Here is a 15,979-nt window from a genome sequence, read left to right on the forward strand (position 1 = left end):
TATGTATATGTATGTGTGTGCGCGCACACACACACACACACACACATACACACTTTGAATACAAGTAGCAGAAGTCCCGTTCTATGTTTTGAATAGTGGGGGAGAAAAACGATAAGTCTTTACTTGCATCATTTGCTATCTCCTAAGAGGTAAATGGAATTGTTTCTTGGTGTCACATTCATTTTGGTTTTACAGAAATGCATCGATTTTTTATGTCCCTTGCAGTTGGATTACATTTCTCAACTTACTTTTCATACTTTGAAACAGTGAATTCACTTAAGAAGTTGATTTAAATGTTCTCATGGCAAATAAAAGACTTTTTTCGGACAAATCAGTGAATTTTTTTTATTTAAAAAACCCTCCCTTTTCAATGCCAACAAAGAAAGTTTTTCAAAAGCCCTGCAGTATGTTTATGGATACTTAAGATCAAAGTTAGTACAATATTATGAAGTCATTTTACAAATCCTCATGTCAGCACACAGGTGGTCTGTGCAAACAGATGTAGTTTATAGCTAATGTATTTATTTGGTCCATCAGATGCCTGGTAGAATAGCAGTTAAGTTTTACATAACATCCTATATAAATAATCTGAAATTCTAACACTACACCAACATCCATTTTTGACACAGCAGGCACTACCAGCTGATGGAATATTGTTTTACAGTAATTTACATAGCCTCCAATGATTACTTGAAACACAACTCATTCATTTTCAAATTTAGTTCTGAAGGTGTGATATTGCAAGAACTAGGCTTAGAAATGTTTTTTTAAACCAGAATTGAAATGTTCTAAAATTTACCAATTTATAACTCTTCACTCATCTGCGGTTCCTTTGTTTTCCTTTATCAATTCATCTTTCAAACATTATGGAGCGCTTCATTTTTGTGACTAGATAAGATACCCCAATATATTCCAAATTGCATACTGGGGAAGATCTACATTTGATGGAAAGACAATGGCAGAGATTTTGCAAATTGGGCTGATACAGCTATTCACACCTCCCTTCCATTGGCTGTTTGGGCACAACCTCTGGCATGGCAGCCCTCAATCCAGGGCTATCACATCATCTGGCAGCTCGGATCGCATTCTTTTCACCCCAGTGTACTCTTTGTCCTCAAACTTCCTCTTGCGGTGCTTAGCTTCTGTGCCATCGGCATTGTTGGATGGAACTTCTTCAGTCTCAACAATCAGAACATCATCATCATCATCATCATCATGAGCTGGAAAAGAAAGTTATCATACTGCAAACCGTTTTTACAGTTCTTTAAAATGCAAGTTTACAGGAAGCATCTATGCATTTTTATTTTTATCAATACTTTCTGCTGTTTGAGAACAACCATTTATGAATATGTCACAACCTGACATTTGCAGTGAAGGATGTGAATTACTAAACCACTTTAATTCCTAAAATGTCTGGCAGAGAGAGAAGAAGACATGTGGTTGTAAGGACAAGACAAATCTAGTAGGAAAGAAATTGGTGTAATCCTTATTTAGAGGATTAAATAAAATCTGTGTGTTTTACAGCGTATTAAAAAATGTACAAATTAGTTTTATTCAACTTGCATTACATTTCAACATGCAACTTGGCTGCCAAAACTTCCAAAATGACCAAAGTACATCAGCAATATTGTTTTTTCCTTACCTGTAGATGTCGAAGGCTGAGCTCCATCATCACTCCCATTGGTGATATTTCTAGTGGATTGTTCTGATTTGGGACCAATGATCTCATCGCCAACAACTTCAAATTCCAAATCTTTTGCAAGGTCTTCACTATTCAAAAAGATAATAATAATAATAATAATAATAATAATAATAATAATAATAATAATAATAATAATAATAATAATAATAATAATAATAATATAGACAATAAGCTTCTATGGGCAAGGCTGCCTGGTTAATGAGAAGAGTTTCTGCATTTGGCCAAGAAAAGCCAGATTTGATCTCTCTGCTAGCAATCTCATTCTTTCTGCAGAAATTCTAATTTCAGCCATATCTCATAAAGTTGGATCTGACCTTCCTCACCTGTGTAGCACATTGATCAGTAGGGTATAATCCTGCAGAAAGTCATCTGCTTGCAGCCGGGTGCCGTTTCGAATCCCAAATTCTGACAACATCTTGTGGTTATTTGCTGTAAGCAAGAAATCAGAAAAAGGACACGTCATGTTTTATAAAAAACGTCATTCGCCTACAAAAGGTTATAATAATCAAACACAAGGCTGGTCAAACATTGAATTATAGTCAGTTCTTTGCCTGACTGAAAAAAGTGGGGGATGCATGTACTCTTATCTGAGAAAAGAATATGCACAAAAGATGTAAAGGTTTTATGGAAGTGCAGGAGCCAGTATTTTCAGAATTAATTCTTCCTTGACCAAACAGTTGCTTTAACAATGACTAAAAATACATTCTTACTCAACCCCCATGTCTAACTGCAAGCATGCCATCTTCCAGCCTGACAGGCACTCCTCTTTGTAGTTCAGCTCAGGGTGGGAGAAGGACTTGAGAGCTCTTTCCCTTCTTCCTCATTTATCTCTTCCACTTCCATACTTGCCCAGGTGAGTCACTCTCCAATCCTCATTGGTGAAACCTTTTCTGCTTTCCCTCTCCCTCACAGGTACCCCTTTCCTTGCATCTCACACTTCTGGCAAGGACACAAGGAGAATAGCTTTTGATTCCCAAAGACGCCACTGCTCTCATTTCGTGAGTTTTTCCTGCTTTACAAGTGGCTGAAGAAGGGAAATCTCCCCCCCCCCACCATTGTTCTCTTTTGCTTCTTGGAGAAGGAGGAGGAGAATAAGGGACGGGGGTGACCTTATCGAAGCAGCAAATTTTTCCTTGAAGGCTGCTGCCCTTGTTGAAGATCTCGGTTTTCAATCCTATTATTTCTGCCTGCAAACACTTTTCACCCTTTCGCTGCTTCAACTGCAAGCAGATTTTAGTGAGTGAGAATTTACTTTTGATTTTGCCTTGTTGTCTTCCTATTAGACAACAAGGGGAATGGAAATTAGTTCAGTTCTAAAGGTGGTGAATTGAGAAGAGGATGTGTTTGTTAAATTAATTATAACCAGAATACAATGTGATGTGCTTTCAGAAAAAAATAAGGCGTTTGTTTCTGTTGTGGTGGGACCGAGTATTGTGGAGTTTGGACAGAGCAATACTGATGAAATGTAACATAAAGTTGAGAACTGTTTTTTTCCCTTTTTTAATATTCACCATCCTGTTTTAGCTTTAATTTCATACCTTCAGTTTCTCCTTCTTCTGAAGAGATGAGAATAGTTCCCTTTCCATCTTCTATTTGGACATCGGGCGCTACCATATTAAATTTCTCTTTAACTATCTGTTAGATAAAAATACACTTTCAGATGCTAAAATTCTTTCTCCCTTTCTCTCTAAATTAAAAACAAGAAGGTTAAAAATCAGTCGGGGCACAGATTCTGGGGAGGCGCATTCTATCAGTACTGTTCAAGCAGGGATTGAATGGAAAAAAGTGCAGCTGACTTACCTTGTCTTGCAGTGTCAGAACAGTGACTTTGTAGACATTAAGTTTCACCGTCACTTCTGGTTTACTTGCACAAACATAGCAGTTAGGATTAGGGGGGTCCAGAGCACAAGGAACAAGCAGCTTCTTTTTGGGGTTAGGTTGTTTGTTCAGGAAGATCTTAGAGGAGAAAACAAATCATATATTCGGGAGGGCCAAGGAGAAAAAGGAAAGCAATCAGCTGCTACCACTCTTACCGCTCTGCATTGCTCAATCTTTCCTGAGAGAATTTTTAGACCCTCCAGCACTATCAGACCAGCTATTATGGCATTGGTAGTAGCTATAGCCGGGATAATGTTTCCTGCCATTGCTGAAAAGGAAGCAAAAATAGGATGCTTTTCCTGTATGTAGAAACAACACAGCAAGTATTTGAAAAAGCTTAAGGAAGCCAAAACTTACATTTGATATCAAATTTGCTCTTCATATTCATACTAAAGATATGCATCCTGAGATTTGCAGCAGAAGTGACAAAATCCATGGCAGAAGGGTCATCCTGTAATCAAGATTTCTATCTTCAGTTAACAAGAAAGTATCAACAGCCCCATCATGAAATATAAATATAAAATATATGGGTCATTTTTTTCAGTTTTGTGTATTTCCAAAACCTTTCTTCCACACATTTGTCCAGTAAAGAACATTTTCTAATGGATTCATTTAGCAGACTTCATTTCATCTTAAACAGTGTTTTCTGGCTCTGTTCAACAATATACAGTGCTACTTCTTAGCTAGCAGGCTGGTTTATTCCTCTGCAGTAAACAGACTCTCAGACATTTGCTGAACTAACCTTATCCCATACAAGCTCAGCTCCATCACCTTTTTCTGCCAGTTGAACTCTCAGCGTCTCTATGCTCTTAGCGAACAAATGTGCACAGCTCTTTACGTCTAAAACCTGCTGGTCCTTGAGGCCCAAAGGAGACTCATTCTGTGGATTAGATGTGCTGCTATCTTCAGATGGAAAAGGAGAAAAGAAAAACTGAGCAAATTGTTCTTTAAAACATTCTAAACTGAATGCAATTTACATCAAATATATTATTTGTACATTAAGACAATGAGAGTTCCACTCACGCTGCAACTATTACAAACACAAATACACATCTGAAGCAAATAAACAGCAGCACAAACAGTCTTATCGTGTTACCTTCTGTTGGAAATGAGCTGCCACTTCAACAGAGATAAAGTTTAGTGGACAGGCACAATATTCACCCAAACAGTATCTCAAAACAATGGGCTCGTCTTTGATTTTTGGAAGCAGTCTGGACTTTGGCCGCTGCTTCCCCTACAAGAGGAATCTGCTTCTTCCTTGACCAGTTTGATCTAATGGTTGAGCACCAGGCTAGGAAGCAGAATGCCAGTTCAAATCCCACCTAGGACATGAAAGTTGGGTAACTTTGGCCCACTCGTCCTCTCTCGGCTCCACTCACCACCTAGGGTGGTGGTTATGGGAGAAATAGGCGGAGAAACGTGCATTGAGTGTATTTGCTTCCTTGAACTATAAAAATAGTAAAGGCGGGATACAAATAAACAAATGTTTACATTCCCAATGAGAAGAGGTGGTGGCTGCCCAGGAGAGCGCATCTGAATTGGGGAAAGAAGCCTGGAAGTGCAGAGATCTTTGGACAGGGGTGCTGGGTGGCAGACTGGTGGAAGGCTGAGCTGAAGCAACAGCAATCCCTTCGCCACAGCCTGCTTCCTGCTGCGATCCACACTTTTTTGCCGACACAGAATCAGAGAAATGGGCCCTCAAACAGTTGAAGGACAACAGTTCCAATGCTGAGAAGGCAACCAAGAGATCTCCACAACTGCTCGATTTGAGCCCCCACCTCTCTGAAAAGTCCACTAAGTTGAGGCTTTACTGCACTTAGATTTTTATACATAACATTTATAATACAAATATCCTCAACCTTTTCACAGCTGCAGTTGTGAAAGGCAATAAACAACAACTTGTCAAATTTAAATTGACATGATCATATCCTTCAGAATATTCTGGGATCAGCACTAAATAAATGATGTAAATACACAGTTTTGCTGAAGGCCAGTATCGAAATACTGTTTGGCTGATTCAGATATTTTCAACTCTTAATCTAAAAATGGTTACCTTGATTTTGTATTTCATTCCAGTCCAGAGGAATAGGAGCTTTCCTTTTTCTCCAGAGCTTATCCATTGTTAACAGGTACCTGATATCATCTTTGAAAAGCTAGAAATCCAGATTTGGAAAGGAAGCTTAATATTAAGTGATGTTCTTTTACGCTATAAATATTAAGAGCTCTCGTGTTAGGGCTGATTGGGAATATTAGCAACAGAGCTGTTTCAAAGATACACAACGTGAAATTTGCTGACAATAATAAATTTCTGAAATATCTTAAACTGTTGAATGCAATTTTGTGTAAATTTGATAAAGTGAGCAAAATTAATGAACATGTTGTGAAATCTAAAGGCTTAACATCAGCTGAAGTAGCCTAACGCATGGGTCCCCAACCCCCAGGCTGTGGCCCACTACCGGGTCGTGGCCTATGCAGAACTGGTGTGAGTGGTGGGCCAGCAGTTGAGCTGCATGTGCATGCCAGCCCACTGCTCACATGATTGGAGCTGTGTGCACATATATGCCAGCTCGGTTCCCCTCTCCCTCCCAGCCTGGCCGCCAAGCCACAAAGGTTGGGAACTGCTGGCCTAATGGCCCAAAAAAAATATAATTAAGTCAGGTCAATTCCCAGACAAAAAAATGGTACTCCTCTCCCAATACAAACATTTGTCCACATAATCCCTTCTTGCTCTTTTAGCAGCTTTCCCTTCTCAAATGTATAGCTGATCGCTATGAAAAACAGTACACTCTCTAAAACAACATGGGGAGTGCAAATGCAGCCAGCAGCCTTTGGAGTTTTAGCATTCCTATACCAATGCAAGGGGACGCGGTGGCTCAGTGGGTTAGGACACTGAGCTTATCAATCAGAAGGTCGGCAGTTTGGCGAGTCAAATCCTGAGTGCTGCATAACAGAGTGAGCGCCTGTTACTCATCCCAGCTTCTGCCAACCTAGCAGTTCGAAAGCACGTAAAAATGCAAGTAGAAAAATAGGGACCACTACGGTGGGAAGGTAACAGCGTTCCGTGCGCCTTTGGCGTCTAGTCATGCCGGCCACATGACCACGGAGATGTCCTCGGACAAGCGCTGGCTCCTTGGCTTTGAAACGGAGATGAGCACCGGCCCCTAGAGCTGGAACCTTTAAAAGTAAAGGTAAAGGTTCCCCCGCACATGCGTGCTAGTCGTTTCCGACTCTAGGGGCCGGTGCTCATCTCCGTTTCAAAGCCGAAGAGCCAGCGCTTGTCCAAGGACGTCTCCGTGGTCATGTGGCCGGCATGACTAGACGCCAAAGGCGCACGGAGCGCTGTTACCTTCCCACCGTAGTGGTCCCTATTTTTCTACTTGCATTTTTACGTGCTTTCGAACTGCTAGGTTGGCAGAAGCTGGGACGAGTAACAGGCGCTTACTCTGTTACGCGGCACTCGAGATTCGACCCGCCAAATTGCCGACCTTCTGATCGACAAGCTCAGCGTCCTAACCCACTGAGCCACCGCATCCCTGGGGGAACCTTTACCTTTACCTATATCAACGCAGGAGGAAGGTGAAGGGCCAAGGCAAATGGAGCGTCACATGTGTGTGCCCATCACTTGTGCAAAGGGAGCTATGCGAGCACGCATGCCTGCCGCTTGTGCAGCCCAGTTCCAAACAGGCCTTGGCCCAGTACCAGCCCTGGGGTTGGGGACCTGTTCTACAGCATAGAAACAGCTTCTTCTCTCTTAAATGTCCCTGATCAAAACAGGCAGGTCCCCACAGCAACCACATGGGCTAAATAGATATTCACGAGGTATAGAGGATAGGGAATGTACTCTCGTTTTCACCTTTCAGAATACATTACTATTTAGTAAATTGAAATGCTTTACAATTTTAAATTTTAAAAATGTAAAACTTTTTAAAATTAAAAACTGACGACTACTATAGTACCACGTTTCATTTAACTTCATTGCTACATCCTATTATACAAGTAGGCATTATGGAACTAAGTCCATTGTAGACATTTACTTCTGTTTTTCTTCAGCTTGCAGAGACATAAACACTGAGCATGCCCTACCTTAGTGAAAAGCTTAACTGCATCATAGCCTGTTGATTTAGCCCATTCCTTGGTTGAAACCCGTTTGATGTCCCCATCCACATTTGAAGCTCTGGCTCTAGCCTCCACTTCTGCTGGCTCCCCTGTCAATAATGGGACATGTTACATCCATTACTAAGACATTTTGCCCAAGGCCTTTTATTGGGCAAAGAGCAGGTACTTCTTAGGAAGACAGCCCACACAGACAATTGTGGATATCATTTAGATTCCAAGACGTGTATGTTCTTAATCCAAAACCTTTTAAGGAAATGCCTAAGACTTTGATGGTCTGGATACCGATGTTTTTGTGGCAAGGAGAATGGAACAGCCTTGGTTGGTCCTCTGGGAGAAAAGCCGTGAAAGGTTCTGGCCCGCCAATAGGCAAAGTAAAGGGCTCATTTAAAGAACAAGAAGAATTTTACACTTACAAGCAGCTTCAGGATCAGCTCTGTCAGGAGACACCTCTTGATCAGCATCTTCTTCTCCAAACAGCTGGCTATGGGTTCAAACACACAAGACATGAAATTTCATGGTGAGCAAAGGATGTGAACCTTTTCCCCAAATACAGCATTTGGGAAAGCAATTATCTTTTTGGTTTATTGGAATGTCTGCTGAATTTAGCCCAATTTAACACTACATCACCCAGGCAAGTGTTTAAGTACTAGAGAGGAAAAAAAATTCCATAGTAAGAGTTAGAGATGCTGCATGTCCAAGTCAGTCTTGATCTGCATTCAAATATTATACAGCAGTCCTTGACTTATGCCGTTTATTTAATGACAGTTCAAGTTACAACAGCCTAGGAAAAAGTGACTTATGCCTTGCACCATCCCTGGAGTCAGAACTGAAATCTGGGTGCTTGGAAACTGGCTCACTTCTACAACAGTTGCAGCATCTTGTAGTCAAGCGATCAGGATTTCAACTGTCCCACCAGACATCTGACAAAGTCAACTGGGGAGTTTGGATTTACTTAATGACTATGTGATTCACTTAACAACTATGGGATTTACTTACCAACTGCAGTAAAAGCACTTGCAAAATCAGGTCTGCTCACCTGATCACTCTCATAACAACTGCCTGCTTAATGACTGAAATTTCCGTTTCAATTTACCTGTAGTAAATCCTCCTCTTTTACAAAGCAGTCTTATCTCCTCCAAGCTCTACCCTGAAATATATTTATTGTTAAGGAAGATTTTCTGGCATTCCGTTGGAATTTGCTTTTCTCTAATCCATTATTTTATGCAGTGGCAAAGGCAGGTTTTGGTCTTCTACATATCATCTTCACAGGAGTTTCATAACTGCCTCTACATCCTCCTGAGAGTTTGCTTCTTAGGGCCAAATGTACCACTTTCCTCAATCTTTCCTTAAGGGTTTCTAGTGCCTGGATCATCCTTTGAGCCAATTCCAAATTATCTGATGATTTATCTGTAAAGAACAGACTGCCACTATTGGAAGTTGTCCAAAAGGGCCCTGCTGGTTATAATATTCTTGGTATTCATCATTCAATGCAGCTTTTAGAAGAAGAATGTCTGAAGAATTATTATAAAAATTTCAGAGACGTTTCCACAGAAACACAGGCGCTCTTGGCAGCTGCAACTGAACAGGACAGGACAACGTATCTTCCTTGTGCGTACGTGTACAGCACGCTGGCTGTAATGATCTGTTACGCCCAGGTTTCTTCTGCAAGATGCGATCATAGTCCTAGCTGAAAAATCTCTATAAACCAGGCGCAGAGCCCCAGCCCAAGGAGTTATTTCTCAGTGCTGGCAGAGCCAAGAGAAGCAGGACTCCTCTGGGACCGGAACAGGAGAATGGCATTTTTCCCTTCAAAAGAGGCAGCTTACTTGAATAAATACTTGGCCCAGACAATGCAGTGGATGGGTTCAGAAGGAGTGTTCCGAATGGTACAGCCTGGAAACGTTTTCTGGGTTGGTTTAGGATGACATTCATAACACTCTGTCACTCCCTATTGAAAGGAAAAAAATAGGAAAAAAATACCGTAGAGTGAGCATTAATACATTTTGAGGATTATAATGCTGCAGCATCAGAGACCAGAAAGTATTATAATAATGTCCTACCTTTTTGATAACAGTGACTTGTCCAAGATAGCCTGCGGTTCCACTTTCTATAAGAGGGATATCAGCAGCCAAACACATCCTGTTCACGTGGTTACGGGCAGCTGGGCAAAGAGATGACCATTACTGACTTCCAAGAACCAAGAAATCTACGTTCAATACGGCCATATTTCTCCCGAAAGAACAGTGATGTCAGTCCTACACAATAGACCTGACTAAAATAGCTGTCTTCCAATATTTGAGGGGCTTCACAGAGGTCAACCTATTCTCCAAAGCACCTGAGGGCAGGACGAGAAGTAACGTGTGGAAAATTATGAAAAGAAATCCAACCTAGAATTAAGGACAAATTTCCTGACAGTGAGAACAATTAATAAAACGGCTTGCCTCCAGAAGCTGTAGGTGCTCAAGCGCTGGAGGTTTTCAGGAAGACTGGAGAGCCATTTGCCCAGAACAGTATAGGGCTTCCTGCTTAAGCTGGGGATTGGACTGGGTCCCTTCCAATTTTGTTATTCTTTTTCTAAGAAAATTATGCCGTTGTTGAGAGTTGGTGCCTGTGGAAGGGGTGCACGTACGATGGGCTACAGTATTAGAGCAGTTTCTAGGGAGGGAGCACATTCCAAGAAAGGGGGCATGACAAGAAGCAACACAATCCTCCAAAGAGGAAGAGATTTAGGATAGCTACTTCCTAGAGTCTCCCAAGTTATATCCCTTAGAGTGAGATTAATACATGTTTAGTTGGATAAGATTCTGTCTATTTAATGGAAGCAAATAATGAACTGAATATCCCAGTGTGTTTTTTTCAAGAGGCATCTGGACTTTCTTTTCTTTTCACTCCTCATCCAAGAAGCTTCTTCAGCTCTTTGAAAAAGCACCTTTGGGACAACCATGACCTGGATGACTGAGAACCTCCACAGACATTTAACGAACTGAACCCCGACTGATTGTTCTATGTCATTTTGGGGGGCAAAGCTTTATCTTCCTGTGAATTAGGGAGGGCCTTGTCTGACATATTTTCTCAAATTAATTTCTGACCACTACGTGAGCAGCAATTCTTCTTTCTGTCCTTCAAAGCCATTCCCTTTGCCCTCTACAGGCGGATATTGCTCAGTTTGATCACTGGGCAAATTAGCAACTTACAATCAGAGCATTTAACATTAATTCTTAAATATTACTTCCTTGTCTATCTATGTACCCCATGTTATTATAAAATACAGTGAAAGAGAAGTAGCAAATATTTGAGGTTACAAATGTGTTTTTCTGTGGGACCCATTAAAAAATGTAAGATGCAAAGAGAAATCTCACCTCTGTTATCTAAGGCATTCATTACTAGCGTGAACTGACGAAAAAATTCCACATTATAATCAGGGCTGCAGAAAAAGAGCACATACCTCTTAGTTAAATCTGTCAAATGAAACCTATGTGAATACAACCTTTTCCAAACATCAAATCATCAGGCTTGTAATTCCACTGGTTACCCAGTCCATTACACAAACTATATGGATTAGCAGGTTAATTCAAAAATACTTTCAGTTAATATATCAAAACACTTTGAAGAAAAATAAAAAGGGCTGTTTTTTTCAGGCTGGAAAGCTAATTGATTGAAGATCACTGCTCTTTCCACAATCTATTTCTTTAAGCAAAAGCTAGTTAAGATCCAAACTAAAACATTTTATTTTCTGAATAAAATTGACTGTGTTATATCTAGGCAGACATCTAGCAAAATCTGTCTTTGTTTGGAATATGTGTAGCTGATGACGAGGAGGTATCAGGTATTCTGTTACCAAATCAGAATTAAGTAAAAAAAGAAAATTCAAATGGTCTGATATCTTACAATGCTACAAGTTATGAAAGAAACTCAGCTCTGTGTGACAAACAGAAATTATTTCCAAAAAACACATTTTTAAAAAATAAGCACTAAAAACATTTAAGAACAAGAATCAGACATACTTCATGATGCTGTCATGATAAGCAATAATATTAGCTTGTGGGTGAAACTGTAGCACACTTTCCCTGGCAACCTGCAAGAGATCAAGAAAGCATGTTTATACTCAAGAACCAATTAAATCTAAATTTTATACTGTAAGTTGAAATTACCTTATGGAGTTTTAATAATTCTACAAGACGAACAGGTAGACACAAACGAAACAAATCAAAAAGTTAGTGCATATGTACACCCTCTTGTTGTTAAGTGATGGCAATCCTTTCCAGTGACTTGGTTATTAAGCAAAGTAGTTGGTACATGAACACCTGTGTGTGTGATGGGGGGGGGGGCTGCAAAGATCGCTGGTGGAAGTGATAGAAAGACAACTTTATCATCCAAGAGGTAGGGGAGGGAACCGGTGGGTCAGCTATATTGGACTAAATTCTAATAGATATGAAATAATAGAGGTGCCTGCTGCACACAAATGGAGCTACACAAGCACACTCGCCTGCCAGTTGTGCAACCCAAACGGGCCACATCCCAGTCCGGGGGCTGGAGACCCCCTGCTCTAAGTCCTAAATAACTTATGATTTTACTTAGTGCCCAGATCTTCGGAGTTATAATTTTTTGTGTTTTTTAAATGTATTTTTGTTATTTATTGTTTACTTGCTTTTAACACAGTCTTAGACACCCAAGGCTACAATTTGTAAGTTAGAAAGCCACAAACTTGAATAAAATAAATGAATATTTAAGGAACTGTTTGTACAATGAAAAATGGAGAGGAAAAACTGAAAATGACTTCTTGAGATGATATAAATAGTGAATAATTTGAATTAGCTGAAAAATATAAGAAACTATATACTTAGGATTCCTCTTACCTGAGCTTTTGATCTCCCAACGTGCTTCTTTTGAAACAAAAACTGCCTATTGAGATTACTGACATCAATGGTATCCAGATCAATCTAGAAATATAGTAATTGTAGTTACCAGATCTGTTCAGATGAATTAACAAAAGCATGTTATGCATATTAGAGATCATGGTATTGCTTTTTGAATGAGGAAGGACCCAGAAATATGGACCACCCCTTTGCTTTCACCTCAGTCTTCTGCAAAAATGCAGCTATGTACTATTTCAACTTAAAAGCTGAACACCAACCTAGATTTGGGTCACTGTGGAATACAAATTATTATTAGTATTTCTTAATCAATTCTCAATATTTTTAATTGCCTGCTTCCACTAGCAGTCTGAAGTCAGAAAAGAATATATATGATACAATATTGTCTGTTCTGTGCACAACAATCTTGTACATCCATGAGTGCCAAATGGGTCTCTTCTTTGTATGCTTAAGGCTTCATGTAGGGGCTTTAACAATTCCATAAATATTGGAATGCAAACAGAAAATTTGAGTCCAGGTTTAGTTATACTTAAGCTAGAATAACTGAAATCAGTGAGACTTTGGTTAATCAAAGTATCAGTGTATTTGCTGTCAGTATAATTAAATCTGAATCCAACCTGCTGCATATTAAATATATACTCTTCTATCCTATTTTTTAGCTTTTACTTTGTAATAATCAACAAGTAATAACTGATTTTCATTTGCATTATAAAATAAAATCAGTGATGTTCCAATATCATAATGTTTGTTCTACCACTATGTCCTGGCGAAGTCAAATTAAAGAATGAGATTAATCAGTAAAACATAGCTAAACTAATCTTTATTAGCAGAAAAAATGTTACCTATACCCATCCCATACAGGTGCAAAAGTACACTTATTTAAGGTAGAAAGATCTATAAGGACATAGCAGTTTATGGATGTCTGAAAATATCACTTGCAATCCTCTACATTTTTTTTAACGTTTATGATATTAAAGTTTGAATTTTAAGCATTTTATATTTCCTGCATATCCCAAGCTGTTCTGTGAAAACCATGCACAATTCTTTTACAAATACGCAGCAGTCACTGTACACAAACACTGGAACAGACTCCTCCCAATCTTAAGGAGTTTTGTAAATAACATTTGGTCCTCCAACTTTGCAGGGAATAGATTTCAAAGCATTGCAGTAGCAGCAGAAAAAGCTCCATTATGAATAGACAATCTTAAAGCAACCACAGGCAAACTATAAAGACCTACTAAATGCACTCACACGACATATTCAGTTTCAATAGTTTTAACTTGGGGAGGTCACTTTTTACGTTAATGTTGCGATCGTGCAAATTGCAATGTACTAATCCAGGAGAACGGCTTCAGGTATAACTAAGTTAGCTACTTTGCACATTCTTTCATAAGATCTCACAAGTACCTAACGAATGGACTTCAGATAGGAACAGCAGAAAAGCTGAACTCAACATCCCAACAGACACTTCCAGAGGCTGCTCTTTCCCTCCCTTCTTCCTTTCCGGGCTCTCTGCAGCTGCCGCTTCTAAGCAGGCCAGGCCGCGAAAGGGCCCGTCAGGGGGACTCCGGGTCAGGGCAAGCTACGGCCGGCCTCTGCCTCACCATCTCCCCGAACCAGGCGACGGGGAGGGCGAAGGGCGGGCCGGGCGAGGAGGCCACCGGCTCTGCCGCAAAGGAGGCCGGGCCCCTCCGCCGGACACCCGTCGCAGCCCCGAGCGCCGCCGCTCCCCCGCCTCAGGCGCCCCGGAGAGCCGCGGAGGCTGCTTTCCCGCCGGCGCCCATCCGGGCACCCTCCGGCCCAGCCTCAGCCCGCCTTCGCGGCACGGAGCCCCGCGGCAGGCCCAGCGCCGGCCTGCGGACTGAGCCGGGGTCCGGCGCCGGGCGGCCCCCGCGGGGGGGGGAGGAGGAGGAGGAGGAGGCGCCCTTCCCGCGCCGCCATCGAGCCCCGCCCCTCCCCTCCCGGGGTGGGAGGCCAGCGGCCGCGGGCGCCGAGCTCCCGGGCCTCACCACGTCGATGTGGGCGAAGCCGGTGAGCACCAGGTCCTTCAGCAGCTCGCAGCCGATGCCGCCGGCGCCCACCACCAGCACCCGGGCGCGCGCCACGGCCTGGGCCAGCTCCCCCTGCGGGGCCAGCGCCGCCGCCGCCGCCGCCATCCCAGCGCTGAGGAAGCGGGCGGGAAAAGGGACTGCCGGGACTCCCGCCAGGCCCCGCGCATGCGCCACTCCTCACGCCGCCTCCGGCGACCGTCACCACAGAGCGGGAAGCCTTTTCCAGAGCGGCCGCTGCCCTCGTTGCGCGGCGCCCCTAGCGGCCGGCAGGCGGCAGCGGGGATTCCCCCTTCCCCCCCCCCCGGGACTTCCCCTTCCCCGCCCCTCCGCGGCCTCGGCAGCCTCTCCGCCGCCCGAGCAGGGCCGGGCCTCGCCGGAGCCCCGCAGAGCGGAGGAAGGGCGCTCGGGTGGCGCTCCGGCCGGAAGGCCGAGTCCGGCCGGCCTCCGCTTCCAGCCCGGGCTTTCCCCGCAGAGGCGCAGGCGGGAGAAGCCGCCCGGAGCGCTACCCAGGCCGGCCTCCTCGCGAAAGGCCCTTTACCGAAGAGGCGCGCCGCGCCAAGCCGGTGTGGGCTCCGGGCGGCCGCCGAGAACATCCCGGCGGACGGCGGCGAAGGGGGCAGCCCCGCGGCGGGTCCGGGAGGGGCGCAGGAAGAGCCGCCGCGGCAGAAGCCCTTTTCCCCAGTGAGGCCTGGAGCGCTTCGGCGTCGGAGCAGGGAGCGCAGCCTCCGGGGACTTCTCCTCCTCCAGCAGCAGCAGCAGCGCGGGCGCCTTGGTGGGCGCGTATTACACGCACTGCCTTGATCTGAGCGCCCTCCAGGCTGTCTAGAGACAGTTACTGTAGGCTGCAGGCCAAAACTAGACACAAATGCGGTTCCTTCTCTTCTGCCGTTGCTCGGCTGAACACCTAAGTGCCACAGTACTCTCTTACGCCTAGGACTAGGATATTTACCTGTGTAGTATGGCTGTATTACTGTTACCTTTCTCATCTTTTCTACTATCTTCTCCACTGCTATCTCGTGATTATCTAATTTGTTGTTTCTATGTACATTTAGAGCTTATGCACGGGAGACAAATTCCTTGTATGTCCAATCACACTTGGCCTATTCTATTCTGTTCTATATTCTGTTCCATTCCATTGTCCCATAGTGAAGGCAGTGAAGAAGCTTCTTAGATGAGAAGCGAAACATCTTCAAAGAAAACAAGAAAGCCCAGTTGCCTCCTGAAAAAAACACCTTTGGGACAACCACGACCTGGATGACTGAGAACCTCCATAGACATTTATTCAGCTATGCACTTTGGGACGAACACCCTTCGAATGGTGAGGGAGTATGAATGGATTCCCAGAAAACATTTCAGAC

General features: G+C 43.0%; 1 protein-coding gene across 1 annotated transcript; it reads right to left on the bottom strand.

Annotated features, from left to right (window-relative positions):
• Positions 1-317: 317 nt before the first annotated feature.
• UBA2 (ubiquitin like modifier activating enzyme 2) lies at positions 318-14,796 on the bottom strand. Its single transcript, XM_083370825.1, has 17 exons — positions 14,580-14,796; positions 12,553-12,636; positions 11,701-11,771; positions 11,056-11,120; positions 9,757-9,857; positions 9,523-9,644; positions 8,110-8,177; positions 7,664-7,785; positions 5,634-5,733; positions 4,323-4,483; positions 3,938-4,031; positions 3,736-3,848; positions 3,503-3,658; positions 3,241-3,337; positions 2,026-2,131; positions 1,643-1,770; positions 318-1,220 (listed from the first exon to the last, which is right to left on the bottom strand). Exons 1-17 carry the CDS (start codon positions 14,724-14,726, stop codon positions 1,045-1,047), a joined length of 1,911 nt encoding a protein of 636 aa, XP_083226951.1. The 5' UTR covers positions 14,727-14,796; the 3' UTR covers positions 318-1,044.
• Positions 14,797-15,979: the final 1,183 nt, after the last annotated feature.

The sequence above is a fragment of the Vipera ursinii genome (assembly GCF_947247035.1).
Source record: "Vipera ursinii genome assembly, chromosome: 10".
NCBI lineage: Eukaryota > Metazoa > Chordata > Lepidosauria > Squamata > Viperidae > Vipera > Vipera ursinii.